This window comes from Schistocerca nitens, chromosome 1, assembly GCF_023898315.1.
Source record: "Schistocerca nitens isolate TAMUIC-IGC-003100 chromosome 1, iqSchNite1.1, whole genome shotgun sequence".
Taxonomy (NCBI): Eukaryota; Metazoa; Arthropoda; class Insecta; order Orthoptera; family Acrididae; genus Schistocerca; species Schistocerca nitens.
Window position 1 is genome coordinate 1,032,479,079 of NC_064614.1, and position 20,120 is coordinate 1,032,499,198.

General features: G+C 40.4%; 2 protein-coding genes across 2 annotated transcripts in view; both read right to left on the reverse strand.

Annotated features, from left to right (window-relative positions):
* The window catches only part of LOC126223418 (uncharacterized), an 84,104-nt gene extending 74,822 nt beyond the window's left edge, over positions 1–9,282 (reverse strand). Inside the window, exons 1-3 of the mRNA XM_049942197.1 lie at positions 9,252–9,282; positions 9,006–9,167; positions 6,035–6,177 (exon numbers count right to left, since the gene is read on the reverse strand). Coding sequence (XP_049798154.1) covers positions 6,035–6,177; positions 9,006–9,167; positions 9,252–9,282 — 336 coding nt within the window. The remainder of the gene's footprint in view (positions 1–6,034; positions 6,178–9,005; positions 9,168–9,251) is intronic.
* A 36-nt stretch (positions 9,283–9,318) lies between these two features.
* Positions 9,319–20,120, reverse strand: part of LOC126223584 (hemicentin-1-like) — a 217,010-nt gene continuing 206,208 nt past the window's right edge. The window contains exon 9 of the mRNA XM_049942198.1: positions 9,319–9,360. Within this exon, the coding sequence (XP_049798155.1) occupies positions 9,319–9,360 (42 nt within the window). The remainder of the gene's footprint in view (positions 9,361–20,120) is intronic.

Genomic DNA, 20,120 nt, shown 5'->3' on the forward strand with positions numbered 1-20,120 from the left:
AAAAAAATTAAATGGCGCAGTGGTTACATAAAAAAGAGATGGCGCAATGGTTAAATCACTATTAAAAACGACGTTGTGAATGAATGGTCAAAAGAAAATGGTCTGAGCATCTGCAAAAAAGTAGTAGGGTGGGTAATACAAAAAAAGCTGTTGCGTAATTGATAGCGTTGCGAGCTCTGGAGAAAAACATAGGACGGTCGCGACAACCTCCTTCCCATTTTTTTTTCACCTTGTCTTTTGTAAAAGATTCTGGGCTCTTCTTCCTCATTTAATAGAGTCATTATCTCAGAGCTCGACGTTATTTGTTATAAATTATTGTTCCAAAGGTCAGTGACTGGAGTGTTCTCTCTGTGGGCAGAAATCTTAATTTGACTTCCAATCTGTCAGAAAGTAAACGCAATGAAAGTTTCTGGTATTATGAAACTTTCCGTGAAATAACTGTAACTACTTCTGGGTTTATGGACTGGCTCATGTTTGTATCTTGCTGGAAAATATCTATTTCTGAAATGCTGAATAATTCGAAAATATATTCTCTTCAATTTGAAAAAAAAAAAAAAAATAAGAAAGATGACTACACCTGGCTAGTAAACAGGAGATTTCGACTTCGAATCCCGCTCGTGAACACATTTTCGCTAGTCGCAGCTGGTTTCTCTCAACGTCCCACTACAGCTGACAGCAGTAATCCTCATTCAATTTACGTACAAGCAGAACTGTTCTGTGAGAAACTGCAAACTGTCCTAAATACAGTAATACATAACAGTTTCTCATTTGTAGAGACTGAAATGATATAGGAGATAACATACGTATAGCAGGAGTTGTGAGTACATTTGTATATCGACACAGCGACAAAACTGAACAACAGTTAGCAACCATCAGTCAGCTTACGATCACTAACATATATTTTATGAAAAAAGAGAACCTGAGATTACATGAAATGTTAGGTATCGTAGTCGCAAACTTCAGGATATGTAATATGGTTCCAGAGGAACACATACGACGAGGAAGTGGCATCTGTTCTGATCACTGTTTACTCATTGCAACAGTTAAAATGATAGCTAAGTGAAAAACATTTAGCCCAAGAAAATAAAAATACTTGAAGACATCTCTGAGACATACCTAATGGAACAAGGAAGTATTACAAAATTTCATCAACGTCGAGCACAACAATATTTCCTAGACACTCCAGCAACTGAGAACATAAATATAGACTGTAAAACTATCAAAAATGCATAGAAAAAATTGAATATAAACAGTCACCAAAACAATAACCATTTTTAAATTTTATATAAGGTTACCGGTTTCGGTCTATTTCAGACCCTCTACAGATCCCCCCCTCCCATGATGTAGACAGATGCTGGCTGTGAACGGAGCAAGCGCTAAACCTCAGTGAAGCCTACTAATTAGCGTTTGTGGAGATACAGCGGCTGCTTAGTTCACAGTCACTGTCTACGTCATTGTGAGGTCTGAAGATGGTCTAAAATAGGCCGAAACCGGTAACCTTGTATAAAGAATAGGAAAACAGTATTCTGCTGATGTCACTGTTTATAATCGGTTTCAAATAATAAATACGCTGTGCTCCAGATAGGACATGTTCTCGAAAATTAATGCGTACAGGAGGTGCTTATGAGCCACTGGGAATAATGCCGTTATGGAAAAACATAGGTTTACGGAAAACTACTGCAGAATAAAACACAATAAACTGAGGAGGAGTAAAAGAAAATACGGGGCCGTAGCAAACAAATAACTAGGGTAGCAAACTAAGAGTCATAGGCGCATCTTACGACTACAGTGAGGTGACAAATGCCGTGGGATATCGATACGCACATACGCAGATGGCTGTAGAATCGAGTACACAAGTTACACCAGTGCTGTGCGATGGCGGCGCTGTCATTTGTACTCGGTGGATTCGTATGAAAAGGTTTCCGACTTCATTATGGCGGCATGAGAGGAATTAACATACTCTGAATGAGGAATTGTAGTCGGAGCTAGACACAAGTGACATTCCATGTAGGAAATCGTTAAGGGATTCATTATTTCGAGATCCACGCTGTGAAGACGCTGCCGAGAATACCAAATTTCAGGCATTACCTCTCACCACGGACAACGCGCTGGCTGATGGCATTCACTTAACGACTGACAGCATTGGTGATCACATAGTGTTGTCAGTGCTAACAGACAAGTAACAATGTGTGAAATAAATCCTAAAATTAATGTAAGACGTATGAAGAACGTATCCGTTAGGACAATGCGACGAACTTTGGCGTTAACGAGCTACGACAGCAGACAGCTGACGGAGTCCCTAGGTTAACAGCAAGTCATCGCCTGCTGCCTGGGCTCGTGACCGTATGGATTGGACCGTAGACGGTTGGAAAATCGTGGCTTAGTTCCGATCTTAGTTGGTAAGATTTGATAGTATGGTTCGAGTGTGGCAGAAACGATGTCATGGATAAAAGTTACCAAAAAGACATTGTGCAAGCTGGTGGTGGCCTCCATAATGGCGTGGGCTTGGTTCATATGGAATACTCGAGGTACTCAGTTCCAAATGAAGCGATTGTTAACTAGAAATTGCTATGTTCGGCTACTCGAAGGCCATTTGCAGCCATTCATAGACTACAAGTTCACCAAACAATGGTGGAATTTTCATGCATGGCAGTGCCTCATATTACTGGACCACAATTGTTCCCATTCGATTTGAAGAACATTCTGGATAATTCGAGCACATAATTTGGCCATCTAGTTCGCCGGACATGGGACATAATCGAGTGGTCAGTTATCGTAAATATTCAAGCACCGGGAACACTTTCGCAGTAAGGGAGTGCTGTTGTTGTTGTGGTCTTCAGTCCCGAGACTGGTTTGATGCAGCTCTCCATGCTAAAGAAGTAATATGGATCAATGTTTTTGCAAGGGACTTGAAACGTTTTGTGGAAACCATGCCACGCCGTGTTGCTGCACTTGTCCCGACACGAGGAGGTCCGTCATGATATTAGGCGGTATCGCATGACTTTTGTGGTCTTAGTGTGTAGAAAAAGAAGCTGTGTGTGGCAGAAAAATTTGTGCCTATAAACTATGAAAAACTTAAACATAGCAGAGAAAGCTACTGGGGAACTATATGTAATTGGAGCAGTTGGATGGAAAGAATTTTGCACAAAATTGAGAAAAATAGAGGATGCAGAAGTAGAGGTGGAAGATATCAGTTTTATAATAGTTGTGCGGATTTCTGCAAGTAGTTTTAAAAGTATGGAAAACAGGGAACAATGTGGACCAGGTGGTATTAATATGTAACTTTTAAAATATGCCCGCCCTTTACGTGATTTTTGATTATTACCATTATTTAATGAACCTTGGCAGTAGTATAAAATACGGAACTGCTGATGAGCTAGTTATACTATCTATCTGCAGGGATTCCAGCTCACTCCTCCACGCAGACAGGTGGTCTGTTGACAGACCGATTATTGCTCGGTAATGACGTACACTGAAGCACTTCTATCATCTATCAGTTTCCACAGTGGTCCAAAAAGAACATTACTAAAATAAAGCTACTGTGATATAATGCCGTACGTTCCTGAGGATGCTGCATCTAATTCCTTTATTCGTTAAATTAACGGAAGATCTACAAACGACGCTATTTCTTTATTATTTCCAAAATATAATCCACTTTAATTCTTCCTGGCAGATTAAAAATGTTCCAGACCGAGTCTTGAACTCAGGATCTTTGTCGGGGAGTTTCGCTCTGTCACAAAGTTTTAATCTGCCCTGAAGTTTCATATGAGCTCACATTTTGCTGCAGAGTGAAAGTCCCATTCTGGCACTTTAATTCTATTTTATTCCAACTTGCTCAACAGCTCATGCATCCAAGTAGCTCACAAGAATAATATACAGATGAATGGAAAAGAAAATTGAGGATGTTTCAGATGAAGATCACTTTGGCTTTAGGAAAGGTAAAGGCACCAAAGAGACAATTCCAACGTGGCGGTTGATAATGAAAGCAAGACTACAGAAAAATCAAGACCCGGTCGTAGGATTTCTTGAAATAGAAAACTTTCGACAATGTAAATTGGTGCCAGTTGTTCGAAATTGTGACTAAAGTAGGGGTTGGTTGGTTGGTTGTTTCGGGGAAGGAGACCAGACAGCGAGGTCATCGGTCTCATTGGATTAGGGAAGGACGAGGAAGGAAGTCGGCCGTGCCCTTTGAAAGGAACCATCCCGGCATTTGCCTGCAGCGATTTAGGGAAATCACGGAAAACCTAAATCAGGATGGCCGGACGCGGGATTGAACCGTCGTCCTCCCGAATGAAAGTACGGGTAAGCTATAGGGAGAGACGGGTAATATACATTATGTACAGGGACCACACGGAATAATAAGAGTGGACGACAAACAACAAAATGCTCAGATTAAAAAGGGGTGTAGTCTCCCGCCTATATTGTTCAATCTATACATCGCAGAATCAATGATGCAAATAAAAGAAAGGTTAAGGAGAGGAATTAAAATTCAAGGTTAAATGGTATCAATGATGACATTGCTACCCTGAGTGAAAGTGATGAAGAATTAAATGGTCTGCTGGATGGAACGAGAAGTAGCAGAAATGAGAAGAGCGAGAAATTTAGCATCAGGATTGATGGTCACAAAGTAGATGAAGTTAAGGAGTTCTACTACCTAGGTAGCAAAATAAGCAATGACGGACGGAACAAGGAGGACATCAAAAGCAGACTACCACTGGAACAGAGGGCATTCCTGGGCAAGATAGTTCTACTAATATCAGACATAAAGGCCTTAATTTCAGGAAAAAATAGTTGAGAACATACGTTTGGAGCACTTAATTGTAAGATAGTGAAACATGGGTTGTGGGAAAGCCGGAACAAAAGAGAATCGAAAATGAGGTGCTAGAGACGAATTCTGAAAATTATATGGACTTATACTGTAAGGAATGAGGAGGTTCTGCACGGAATCGGATAGGAAAGGAATATGTGGAAATCACTGACAAGGAGAAGCGGCAGGCCCGTAGATATCAGGAACTGTCTTCCATGGTACTAGAGGGAGACTACAGGGCAAATGCTGAAAAGTAAGTCAGATATTGGAATACGCGAAGCAGATAATTGGAAATGTAGGTTGCAAGTGTTACTCTGAGATGAAGAGATTGGCACAGGAGAGAAATTCGTGGCTGACCAAACGAAAACAATCAGAAGACAAAAAAAAGAAACTAAATAAAAAAACTGAGACATCAAACTAAAATTCTTCACTGCAATTTGCTCAGGATGTTCCCGTTATTCTGACGCACTCTTTGTCTACTGTTGCGTACATTATCTTTTCCGACGGAACATCAATTTGACTAGATTTTATAAAAATGGTAGGGTTATTGTTGTTGTGGTCTTCAGTCCAGAGACTGGTTTGATGCAGCTCTCCATACTACTCTATCCTGTGCATGCTTCTTCATCTCCCAGTACCTACCGCAACCTACATTCTTCTGAATCTGGTTAATGTATTCATCTCTTGGTCTACCTTTACGATTTTTACCCTCCACGGTGCCCTCCAATACTAAATTTGTGATCCCTTGATGCCTCAGAACATGTCCTACCAATCGATCCCTTCTTCTATTCAAGTTGTGCCACAAACTTCTCCCCAATTCTATTCAATACCTCCTCATTAGTTATGTGATCTACGCGTCTAATATTAAGCATTCAATGGTAGGGTATACTTCCAATTTAGCTTTACCCATATTACGTGTTTGACACCAAGTCTTTGTACTGAACATCAGGCGTTGATCACAATGAAAGGCATGTCTGATGTGCATAACCCTAATTCCATCCATACTTAATATTGGCATTATAAATTTTACCAGTTCCGGAAACCTGCCATTACATTTTCAGAAATCGGCTATGCAAACAATTTTTCAATGGGGCGGATGAATGTAGAAACGAAATGTTGTGCTAAGATATAGCCTCCTCTTCTGTATCCTTTCGGAAGGAAGCACACACTGTGTGTGTGTGTGTGTAGGAGTGAATACTGTGAAGGCTATGAGGTGAGAGCGAGCCTGACCGTCATGGGGAATGTGGAGGAGGCGCCGTAGATGACGGTGGTCTGTGCCGCGCTGTCCACCAGCGTAGCGGGACGGCGAGCCTCCTGCAGCAGCAGCCCGTACTGCTGCAGCGCCTTCAGGTCCGCCACCGGCAGCACAGCCTCTGCAACACACGGACGACAAACGGAACATGCAACATCAGAAAGGCCCACACTGTCGGCAGTGTTCCAAATCTTAGGTTACAAGAAATGTTTGGGACAGGTTTATGCTACACTATGTTACAGGAGCTGACACAATGTAACTAGCAGGATAATGTTCACGCTGTAGTCTATGGATTGAGACTGAATCGAAGAAAGGAGAAGTAACGAGGAGTGGCAGAAATAACAATAAGGATAACTTTCAAAGTTGGGAACCACGAAATGAACGAATTCTGCTACGAGGAAAACAAAATATTACGTATCATTCTGACATAAACAGCAGACTACCAAAGGCAGAGAAGGCATTCGTGGACAAACCAAGTTTACTAGTACCAAATACTGTCCTCAGCTTAAGGAGAAATTTCTGAGAATTCACGTTTGGGGGATAGCATTGTACAGAAGCAAAGTGGGAAAGAGGATGTTAAAAATTAGGTAGGCTCTTACGGAGACGATTAAAATATTCCAGCAGCAGACACTTCTTAGTGTATCTGTCCTATGACAGTTTTCAATTGGAGTCTCTCTGTTGTGTCCTGTTCTGAGGTTCCTCCTTCACCTGTCTGTATGTTCTTCCTCTTCTAATGTCATTTATCATTCCAAATCTGTTTCTACCTCTTGCTAGCGCTCCTTCCACTTTGCCCACTGTAATTCTTTGTTGCAGACTATCCTTCGCTATGTCCTAGCCAAGTTTTTTTCTTCTTTGCCACCATTTCCCATAATATTGTTTCTTTTCCTATTTGCTACACACTTACTCATTCTTCGGTCTGTCCGATCACCTGATCAGGAGAATTCTCCTCCAAAGCCAAATATCAAAGCTTTAAGTAAACATATTTCGTCTTTCTTTTTCACGGCTGTATAATATTACAATCCAGACACAAAATTTAGCTAATACTTTCCTCAGCGTCGTTGGAATTATTATGGTTCAAATGGTTCTGAGCACTATGGAACTTAACTGCTGTGCTTATCAGTCCCCTAGAACTTAGAACTACTTAAACCTAACTAACCTAAGGACATCACAACATCCATGCCCGAGGCAGGATTCGAACCTGAGACCGTAGCGGTCTCGGTGTTCCAGACTGTAGCGCCTAGAAGCGCTCGGCCACTCCCGCCGGCGAATCATTATGAATGTTAAGTAACTACAAAAGGATATTCTGCGTCACAGAGAAATTAACTGTTGAAATTGCCAGAGTACAATGAAATAATGAATTCTTTATCAGTTTCGGGCACTTACGTGTCTTTCTTCGAAAGGCTGTACAGAAAAATACACCACACATAAGTAGAAGTCAGATAAGAAAATTAAAATTCGGGAAGAAAAGCTTAAAAAAATTTCTAAAATCTGAAGATAAGAATTGGTACATATACACTTATGCCTATTGCTTTATTTGCGTCAATAATTAAATACCTACAGTAAAATGCTGTGGTCCCAAATTATACATATGAGAAATAAGAGATCTTAGATGTTTACACGTAGTTCACAGTATCCATATAAAACTCGTACACAGAAGTGAAACAAGTGCAGACATCACGCCAGAACACGAGACAATCACCCAATAGCATGAGTATCTTGAATTGGTCTCAATGTACTAGTTTTATGCAGACACTGTGAACTACATGTAGGTATCTAAGATCTGTTATTGTATGAATGAATTTAGTATTATAGTACTTATTGCTCTTGCATATTTTTAGGATCGTTTCATTCGGCTTTATGCACTTAATTATTGACACTCGCAAATAATGCGATAGGCATTTTTAAAGTATATACCATTCTTCACTTTTAAGTTTTTGACATTTTTAAAACTTCCCGTCTCTAATTTTAATACCGTTATCTGACTTGTACCTATTGGTGGTGAATTTTCCTCTACATCCTTTTGAGAAAAGCGCTAACTGCCAGAAACTGGTAAAGAAATAAAATTTCTTCGATACAATTGGTTGCATATTATTTCATTATACACAACTACAGTTGGCGAAGATGGATAAAATATTAAAATTATCACAGTGTAAGTTTGAAAAGGAATTGGGGAATGTATTGCTTTCAGAAAGATTCAGTGGAATGCTTGCGACGTCGAAAATTATGGAATTAGTGCTACCGACAGTCGTTCATCCCATGCACTATGTTACCGACAGTCGTTCATCCCAGGTACTATTAAAGATCGGAAAAGGCAAAGGGACCTGAGGGTGGGGGTGGAGAGGGTGGGAATCATTGTGGCTGCAGGGGTACCCTTCACCACAAACTGTTAGCTGGTTTGCAAAATTCCTGACGAAGAGAAGTGCTGTAGTATCAAACATAGCCCTCAATTTCAGGAAGAAATTTCTGAGAATGTATGTGTGGAGCACAGTCGTTCCATGGCAGTGAAACATGGAATTGGGAAAACTGAAACAGAAGAGACTCAAAGCATTCGAAACGTAGTGCTACAAAAGAATGTTGAAAATTAGGTAGACTTATACGGTTAGTAAGGAATGGAAAGGACGATGAAACATCTGTTAATACGTGAGGGGATAACTTCTGTAATAGCAGAGGGAATAAAGCCTGTATAGAAAGACAGAGATTGGAACACAGTAAGCAAATAATTGAGGACGATGTTTGGAATTGTTAGTCCGAGATGAAAAGGTTGGCACAGTAGAGGTACTCGTGACGGCCTGCATCACACCAGTCAGAAGAATGATGATTAAAATAAAGATGCAGAAGTAACTGCATGTATAGAGGTAATGTTGCGATGCATTCCGATCATGCCATGGATGAACAAGGGCAAAGCGGAGCAACAGAGTGAAGTCGCCACCACTGCGGGCTGCAACTCACCTTCCTTCTGCGGGACGACATCCGGATTGTCGTCGGAGGACGGCAGCGAAGAGGGCGGCGCCTTGTCGCGCGGGGAAGCACCGTCGGCCCCTGCACGGCCACCGCCCGCCCTGCGCAGCCGCCTCCTGCGCACGCCGATTATGATGGCCGCCAGCGCCAAGCCTGCCAACAGCAGGCCCGCGCCGACGCCCACCAGCGATAGCACCAGCACTGTGCGGCCCGACACTCCGCTGCCTGGGGATTCACCGACGGCTCCGCGATCTGCCAGCGGCGCCATCGGTGTAGGCTCCATATCTGTACACCAACAGCCGTCCTAAAGCTTTGGAGAGAAGACGTGGATGGCCTCACCGTTTATCTGCGGTTGTACAGTCGTTTGAGGCCCATTGTGTTCATGCTTTTGCAAATTTTATGTCGCATTTTAACTGCTGCTTCAGATGGATTTCACGTCACCACACTCGTCAATTAACCTAATACATGAAGATTTTTATTATTTTTTTTTATTTGCTGGCCTTTACAAATGACCAGCTGACTAGTTACTAGGACAGGACATGTTTTCACAGTATTGAAATGTACATACACAAGCATCAAGCGCATTTCATTTCTTCTCATTTTAAGGGGGGATAGGAAGTCAAACGGGCCGACTTGAGCAGGAGAGGCATCACAGGACATTATAATTTCCCGTGTCTATATTTTTACAAATAAATTCATAAAACTTTGTCAGCGTCACCAGGAAGGATTCAGGATTCACACTCATTTCAGTGGAAGTTCGGAAACATAACAAAATAAATCTTTTTTAAGTGCGAACTTTCATCATTTTTTCACTTACTAGTAGCTCCATTTGTTGCTATAGGTACACTTTTCTTCATAAGTTAGTGAGATTCTTCGATGAATTTTGCACAGCATACGTACCATACTTACATGTATATGAAACTCTAGAATTTATTTAATTTATGAAAAAAACGAATGAGCTGTTGTATTTTTAAACTTCATGTTTAGAAAAAACACAAATTTTGTAGTTAATTACCTCAATTTTTAGCACAGATTTTAATAGATTTGGAAAATTCTAGAGTTTCATACACCTTTAAGTATGGTTTTTATGCTGTGTACAACTCATCGAAGAACGTCTTTTACTTATGAAGAAAAGTGTACCTATAGCAACAAATACTGCCATTAATGAGCGAAAAAAATAATGAAATTTCACATGTAAAAAAATTATTTCTTTATGTTTTCGATCTTCCACTGCTATGAGTGTGAATTCTGAATCCTTCCTGGTCATGCTGACAAAGTTTTATGAAATTTTTTGTAAAAGTATAGACAGTGGAAATTAAAATGTCCTGTGGTGCCTCTCCTGCTGCAAGTCGCCCGTTTGACGTCCTACCTACCTTAAGGAAGTTTAACAACCTTGCAGCTTTAATACATTTAAGCTTAAAGTTAATTACAAAACAGAAATATTTAAAACTAAACATCTGTGTAATAAGAAGATAAAAATGCCACGAAAAGATTTTAGTTTCAGAGAAGTGATGGGTTGTGTCGTCACGTGCGTCCACCAGTCTTCTTTCTTGCGACCACAGTCACTCTCCAAAAGAACGTGTTCGGCTGAGTTTCGGTACTGGCCACAAAACTTCCAGGATATAAACCTAAGATGTATCCTCAACCAAGAAGCCTAATGTATGGCACTGGTGTCAAATGAAGATTATTGAACTGTTTATCTCCTAATCAACATATATTATAAAAGTAAGTGTCCAACGTGCGTGCCACTAAAACTCAGAAACCAGTCCCAGTACGAACAAGGGCTTTACATTTTGTGGCAGCCCTTTATCCACCATCAATGAAGAAGATTCCCATTTTTACCTGAAGGGCGTGCTTTTAAATATGAAGGGCCTGCGAAATTCCGCCCTCTAGAAATTTATACAACATTCCACAACATTCGAGAGTACTCGAGGACATTCCAGAACACTGTAGACTATTCCCAACCATTCCACAACATTTACGAATATTCCACAGCGATCCGGGATGTCCTGGAATGTTCAAGAATAGTGTGGAACATTATAAAAGATTCCAGAATATTCGGGAACATGCAGGGTGACCCTAGATCATTCTCGAACATTCCAGAACACTTTCAAATGTTGTGGAATGTCTTGGAACATTGTCAAGTATTCGAAGCCTTTTTGATATGTTCTGGAATTCGGCACTGATGGAGCTACCCATTTCTGAAGGCGGTTGTGAGTTCTAACGTCAGTTCGTTTTCAGTGACGAAGGAAGGATCCGAAAAAGTAGTGTAGTGAGTGAATAAAAACAAACACCGAAGTGTGAGTAGTTGAAGTGATACATTGACAGAATATAAATAGGAAATAAAGTGTGAAAAGTGTGTAAAGTGTAGGCCTACCTACAAGGGGAGGCCACGACTTTGGGATCACGAATTCACTTCAAACTTTGTACACCTTTAGTTGGCCATTAAAACAACATAATGATGAAGTAGTAAGGAGCACCCCTCTGACAGTTCCGAAAAATCGGAACAGAAGTTTTACTCGTCTGTTATGCACACGTTTTATCTATGCCAAGAACATAGGCGAACAAAGTCATTGTGGCTATGTGTTAAGCGTAAGCGCATGACGATGGGATAAGGGACGCAGCGGCAGTTCGAATCCCGCTGGTACCCACTTTTTAATCTATATTTTTTTCAACATTCGTCTCATTATTTTATTTATGCTATTTTAATGGTGACATAACGAAAAAACTATGTGTATTTCAATGGTTTCAATTTATGTTTTCCACATTTGTATGATAAACATCATGGAACGTGTGATGTCGAGAGCATATCCGACAAATAATTTGGCACATTGTGTCTTAATTTATTACTGAATGTGAAGTAAATCCATGATCCCAACACCGTGGCCTCCCCTTGTTACTATACTCATTAGTAAAAAGTAGATTTGATTTACATTTTAGACAACAGCCAAACGTAAGAGAGGGAGAGATCTTGCCAGCTCTGAAGCAAAACGGTAGAAAAAAATAGAATATCGATAAAACGAACAAGACGAGGAGTGCGCAGTACGTTAAAGTTCGCAACGAACGACAATGAGCGGCGTAAGAAGCAGAGAAACCGAAGAACAACAAAATGATCTGACTGAAGAATGGAGAACTGCGACACTGTATTATAATAAAAGACGGCGTCTTCAAGCCGGGCATGAAAATATTACCCTACGAGAAGCGCGGAAGAGGGCAAGTAAACAGTACAACGTAAAAAATGAAGCATTCCCCCATGACCATGACATCGTAATCGGAAAAATGGATAGCACCAGTCAACGCAGAAAAATTAAGAAGAAAAACAGCAGGATTCTGGTGCATAAATTCAAATGTTCGATTATCACCACTGGAGGCGTCTCTGTAGGAATTTTTATGTTACATAACCTGGGAACCTCCAGAATCAAAACACTTTCTTCAAAATATAAAGGTGTAGTATGCCTGAATCCAAATGAGTTGTTTAGGTGTCGCTTCGATCAACACTAACAGAGATGAAATCGATTAAGTTTCTCCTATCCAACGAAAAATCTATCACAGCAAGGAATCATTACTACTACTACACAACAAAGACCACAAATTTCTGCTAGGACGAGTATATTTAATCGAGATGAAGATTACTGCTTCTCGCTGGGTCAAGTGTACGTAGCATCCTCTGGAATAGGAAATTCGAAAAGTTTGTACAAATGTACCATAGATAAGAAAACGAAATATCTTGTTTATAAACAAGTATTGGAAATAGTTTGAAAATGTTTTCAATTAATTTTTACTTCCTATACTTTAAAGTTTATCCTCTTACTCCAACTACCACACAGTTTCATGTCGACTCCATGAGTGAAGTCGGATGTCTCAGCTAGTCACCAATATGCACAAACTTTTTCAGTTAGTTCACGTACAAATACCCATCAGTAATCATAATGCTGCTGTTGCATGAATGATTAAGATATTACATAATTAACAAATGTGGGAGAAATATTTTAATTTAGGTACAGCGACAGTAAAAAATTAGAGGCCTCGAGCGGGCAATATCAGATTATCGCTTCAGGCACAAATCTGTAAAGCACAAATGCACAAAAGCCAATAAACAATGGAAAGTAACACATGCATAAAATTCAATAAACAATGGAAAGTTTTGAGGATAGAGAGGGAAATTAAATGCTTTATTAAAAATTAGCCTCCTGTATTTTAACTAATGAAACACACATATCTTTACATTGTATTGCTATTTTAAAACTGAGACGTGTTTGAGACTTTCTGAAAGATCAGCAATGTGTGGACTGTAACTCGAACAGATACTCTGAACCTAAATACGCGTGAGCAACGGAACTCGAATCGAAAGAGGCCGATTAGAATCATGGGAGTTGCACAGAACATTACTCCCGAGTTGTTGTTGACAAGGGAAGGACTGGTATTTGTGAACCGCTAGTCATCAACAGACTTACTATCAATGATCTAGATGACAAATTAAAACCCCTCCCAAATAGATGATGAGGAATTTTTTTACTTTGGACACACTGTCTTCCTGAATAAACAAGTTAATTCTCACATTTAAGTAAAAACTGTGAGATGTGTCTGCTGTTACAGGATAATCTGGACCGATTTCCTAATTGGTGTGATGAATGGCACCTTGCTCTTAAAGTAGAAAAAATTAGAGCTGAACGAGATTAGTATGAAAAACAATCCTGTGTTCGAATATAACATTAGTAGTATGCTGCCTGACATAACCACAGAAATCAAATGTCTAGGCATAAATTTGCAAACTGATATGAAATGGAAGTAGAGGTCAGTAGCAGAGGAAAGCTAATGATCGTCATTGGGTTGTTGGGATAATTGTACCAAAGTGTACCCTATCTGTAAGGGAGACTGCATATGGAATACTAGTGCGACCCATTCTTGGGTATGTTGAAAGTGTTTGGAATCCTCGCCATGCCGTATTAAAGAAAGAATATGAAAGAGCTCAGGAGCTCTGAGACATGCTCCTATAGTCTTTACCGGAAGAGTGGATCAACATACTAGTATTTACTAGTATTGTGGAGATTCTTTGTGAACACAAATGAAAATCCATGACATTTTTCTCACGAAACAATGTTGCGAAAATTTAGAGAATTGGCATTTTCAGTTGACTGCAGAAAGATACTGCTGCTGTAAACGTATACCTCGTGTTAAAGCGGCAAAGATGAAGTCAGTGAAATTAAGTCTTGTACAATGGCCTATATTTCGCCTCGCTCCATGTACGAGTTGAAAAGGAAAGTGAGTAAGTAGTGGCAGTACAAAGTACCCCCCTCCATGCAAAGAATGGTGACTTTTAGTGTGTGTACATGGATACAGAAATACAATGTGTCTGTGTGTGTGTGTGTGTGTGTGTGTTGGTTTGTTTGTTTTGATGATGTATTTTAGAAGTAGAAATACAGCAAGTTAAATAACTTACATGATTGTTTTGGATACACATATTCGAACACAGCCCAAGAAATTGACATTGTTCTGATACTTTTGAGGATAGCCAGGATGGCTGCTCTGGGAAGTACATAGTGACTGGCTGTACCGTTTTAATGGTTACTATAATAATATGCAAAGTTATGCTGTTTTAATCCTACCAATGGCAACGCACTTTCCATAATGTGTACCACCAAGGTGGGTAGTTTGTGCTAACGACAAAAATATTAAAAAATAAAGAAATATATTAACAGAATCCCTTTGAAATAGGTATTGATGTATAAGCAGGGTACAGATTCAGAAAATAGCTTATAGCATTATCTTCGATGTACCAATGAATTTCCTATAATTTGTGTGCACAGTACACACACACACACACTACAACAAAAAATTACAGATTCCATTAACGGACGTTCAGTTTATCCAAAACATGGTCTTCAGTGATAGATGGAAGTGTGAGGTGGATCCTGAACTTCAAAGTACAGTCTTAGACATAAAAACTGACCGCCGGCCGGCCGCCACAGAGACTAAGTCCGAGTCGTTCACTTAAGGTGGCCAATAAAACTGACCGCCCCTGACAACTCTGCACAATCTGGCAACACTGTAAGATGCGGAAGTGTTACGAGGAAGTGTTGTCTACTTCTGAGTTCATATAGCTGGAGTGAGCCCGTGGTCTTGCGGTAATCGTCGTGCATTCTAAACTTGGACTCGCATGTTCGCGTCCAACTGTAGTTTTTTTTTTAAAACCACATTTCGGTTTAAAGTTATGAGTCTGATTGAACATCGAATACAATTCACTTAACATTCTACGAACCCGCAATAATAAGTATTCCAGAAACAATTCCGCAGGACAGCTCGTGGCTGCGTCGCGATCATAACAGCTTACGCTCGAGCGTTTCCTCGCGCTGAAGCGGCTACCGGCCACCGGCCAGACGCCACCCGCCGCCTGAAATCCGGCGCCGCTCATGTGAAGGCGGCGCCACGTTGTCAGTGTATGTATGAATGCCATTTTCGCATTTGAAGTTCTAGTTATAATCTTGCAGCTAAGCATTGGATTTTGGAAAAATACATAACAAACATTCATTCAGAAATATATTCACAATTTGAGTTATTTTGCACTGGATGCATATTAGGTCTGTAAGGAAGCCATATATTTTTCCACAAATGAAAAAAATTTCGGAGCCGGAGGGCTGTTGCCAAATTAGAGCAGTTCTGATTTTAGAAGCAACGTAAAAGAATATTCCAGGAATAAAAAAATGTGAAAGGACCGTATTCTGCTTCTAATCAAAAAACTGTTCACCTCTTTGTAGTCCACATAAAGCAATAGATAAAAAAATTTGAAATCATTCCATATATTTGTTATTCTTCTTCAGCGTAAATTGTTCTTCTGCAATATAAAACATGTATTCTTCTAAGTTCTGTTTGTTACGACGTAAAACACAAACTGTCCCAGAAGCCACGAATAACTGTTATTCTTTGCGGACGGGTAACATTTCAAGTCGGGTTGTAAAGCTTCAGTTATCGGTATATGACTTTCTGCGGTTCTGTTGATAGTGCTAATGTATTCCTAGTCCAGTTCCAAATTCTGATTCTATTTTCACATAAGAAGATGTGCGCTACAGTTTCTACAAGCCGACATTTGTCGCAGTATGGAGATGGTCTCAATTTGATTTTCCATAATCGTTCCGCTGAGGGTATGGTTTCGTCTATAACGTCGCACCATACGGCACTGACTCTAGTTGGTAGAATTTTATTGTTGATATTTTTCCAGACGTTCCTCCAGTTTTTTGTAGGTTCGTTTACCGGAATTGGTTTGTGAAGATGATATGTGGTAATATAATCATAGACGGTTCTAGTGTTGGTTTGTGCTGGTGGAAGTCTTATACAGCTACAATCGCCATTGTGCTTTCGGAAGTAATCTAGGCTGGCAAGCTACATTAACAGGAGCGTTCCTATCCCCAGGATCTAACGAGAGGAAGAGAAGTTTCGTGATGCCTGTCTTAGTGGCATGTATTAGTTTAAAAGCACGTCTTTAATTCCAAGTCCTCCATTTTGCCTCTGAAAAGTCGCCGTGTGAAGGGATACTTTGAAGATATTTTGTTTCCACACATACCAAGAGGCTACAGCTAATATTTTATGTGCAGTGACCTGCAGTATCGGTAAGACTGCTTCGACATGATTCATTTTGCTAAGTATGTATGTATTTATAAAGTGAACTTTCTGCAGTCGGTCTAACAATCGCATGTCATGGTCCTTCAACAAGGTTCCGATGACATTATGTTTACGCTCCCAACTGTTCGTGGCCATGCGCTTGGGATTCGCCCTTAACCTCAAGCCGAGTTGGAGTCTCTCTTCAGTTACATCCAACCAGTGCACACCTGTTGCACTATCGTAAGAACCGAGACGCAGGTTCATTTGGCTAAAAGAATGCGTATGTTCCTCCAGCATGTCGGGGCTCCTGCACATTCTAGTTGTCAGGTGACACATTATACAAACCTAACATTTCCCGGAAGGTGGATCATTAGATATGGGCACTTTTCTTGGCCTTCAAGGTCCTCGGACCTTATCTCTTTGGATTTTTGGCTGCGGGGATGGTTAAAGGCGAAGTCTAGAAATAAAAAGTAAACCTAAGAGCTGATTTGATCGTTCGGATTATGAATAGTGCAGCCCTCATAAAAGAACGCAAAGACGACCTCAGTAAGGCTACACGTGGTGTTATCAAGAGAAGTCAAATGTGCATTGAAGTTGGTTGGCGAATTTTTGAAAATGAACTTTGAATGTCCTCATTTGCCTTTGCTTTGACTTCGTTAGCATTACGTACTAACAGCTGTATCTCTGTACTCAATAAAAAGTGGACTCATTTATATGGAATTTTTTTCGTCTGCACTACCACCTGCTAAAATATGTACTATTCCTCCTGAAACACCCTGTATATGGATATATGTGTGGTGTCTGTTCTTTCGGACATGTTCGAAAGAAAATGCTTCATGGCATTCTGCAACGGCCTTCGATCTAGTTGCAGGGGCTGATACAGGTTTCAGAGCTGCTTGGCTGTCTGAATAAAAGTAGATGCTACGACTTTCGTAGGGTCTATTCTAATTTTCCTCCGTGCACATGCTGACAGAAAAAAAAGTGTATTACTGTGGCCATCTTCCCTAAAGAGATTCTAGGCAGTACCCCAGACCTGGTACTTTCATCTGTTTTCGACCTGTCAGTAAAGCACTATATTATGTTGTGGTTCGTTTCTCCACTGCTCCCTGCTTTCAACTGTTACATGGCTAGAAGTTATTGTGTAGTTAGTCGGCATTTCCCCAGCCATCGCCTTACTGATTTGGGATTCCGTATATTCTAACTATATCCAGTTATTTTCAATTTTTAGCCTTTATGTCCCTGCCGCTGCCTCCATTTTAAGCCACAGGTGTAAGGCGGGCCTGTATAGCATAATATCCATTCCAAGAGTGGATGTCCTGCTAATTCAATCTGTTTGTGAAAGCAGGCCAGTCTCTGCACTTTGCCAGACTCCCTAGCAGCCACCTTCTGTTCGACTTTGTTCATATTATAGGTCAATAAATTATCATTGGTCTTTTTGCAGGGATGTATATCCAGTACGTACTGGGTTTAGACCCCAGTTTACCCTACAGCAGCTTCTAGTGCTTATAATATTATCTTTCGCAATGGAACATATTCTTTATGTGAGGTGTTCATAATAGTTTTCCATCCAGGGCTACCTCTAGATACACTACAACCCTCTCTAAAGCTTCATCAAGAAACATAATTTTTCAGTATGTGTGCTGGACATGCTTCCCCATAAATAATACTACACCAATTTTCGTGGGGCTCGTCTTTAAATACTTTTTCACAATCTTCAGTGCACATAGGTTTAACAGTACTAGCAAATTTTCTAAGTCTTACTGTGAATAGATCGTCTACTTATTCTTTTCAAGAGTAGTCTCCCGCATTCAGCTCATCTATGAGTTCATTCACCACTAGGTTCTTCATCTCTAACCATTTACTCGAAGGTCGTATTACTTGACATCCAGGAAGAGACAGAGAGCATCCAGAAAGGGTAGTGCTTTTTCCACCTTTCCAACAAGTAGTTGAAGTGTTACTTCACACGATTTGCTTCGCAAGTATTATGAAAATGTGACAGTTCATAGATAAATTATGTATTCACAACAACAAAAAGTATGTCGGCAGAAAACAAAAACGTGGCATTATGAATTTAGCAGTACCTCAAGGTTTCCGCTTTGACACTAAGGTTTATTAAAAGAAGCAAGACGAACTTTGCTAGAGCGTTGTCTTACGATTCCCTCATTGAATTTGTATCTGCCTGCTTGTAGCTCTGCTACAAAACAATTAAAAATCCAGCTTTCGGCGAGGCTCGAAAGGCGAACAGAGGCAGCATGCACCTGACAGGCAAGCATGTTCCCTACGAGCTAGCGAATAGGCGCGGTGTCTTCCACTTACTTATTGACCCAGTAAGCGCTATGGCAGATAAACCGCAACATAAGAGGCGACAGTAGTTGTATTTCTCATGTGGAACGACTTTCGTGGACTCAAAAGTATTAACTGATATCCTTATGTCACGTCTCAAGCGAAAATCACTCTGTATTAAATTGAAATGACACGATAATATCAAGTGAATTTAGCAGGAGAGTTCTGTGCCATCAAGGAAGTAACTCGTCGGTCATAGAGTTGCCAAACATATTCTGCGCTGTTGCCAAGTTTCAGTTATACTGCCAGGAAGGATACCAGCTGATGTGTTCTGTGAGTGACCTCGGAAGTGACTATAGCTTCGTTTCAAAGTTGCGGGTGGTAAGATCCTCATTATATGTCAATGAGTCTTATTCGCACTTCTGTAACTAGGTTTAGGGGCTAGAGTGCAATTACTTGCAATACATCAATGTACTGAATGCAAACTAAATGTCATAAATTAATAACTGCGGAAATTATTTGTGTTTTACTGACTTAATCGGACAGAAACTTTGAAAGAGTATTCACCAGACGCGATTCACAGTTTTGGAACTTCTCCAGTGGTTGAGTTGGCAATATATATTTGCTGTACAATATTGTTATTGAGATCACTGTCATTGGCACATCCACCAGAAGACAGGCATGGCCTGCCTTATTGTTATCAGCTTTCCTGACGGGTATTCTGCCTTTGTTCGAAACGTGAAGACTTAGGGTGAATTCGAACATTCCATATGGCGAAAATTTGATGTTTCTGTTCTTCCAGCTCTAACATTCAAGTAACAGTTACAATAAGCGGCAGAAAAGCGCCTGTGAATCAACAGTTAATAATGCAATCATAATTAGCAGAAACTGACAAATTCCATCTGTCATCCGGTAATTGTGAAAAACTACTTTTTTCATCTTCACAGCACCACAGTATGAACTCAAGGATTTCATAGGATACCTATACTTAATTTCGTTGTGATCGTTTTCAATGACAGTACGGGAGGAGCCGGCCGCGGTGGTCTAGCGGTTCTAGGCGCTCAGTCCGGAACCGCGCGACTGCTACGGTCGCAGGTTCGAATCCTGCCTCGGGCATGGATGTGTGTGATGTACTTAGGTTAGTTAGGTTTAAGTACTTCTAAGTTGTAGGGGACTGATGACCACAGATGTTAAGTCCCATAGTGCTCAGAGCCATTTGAACCATTT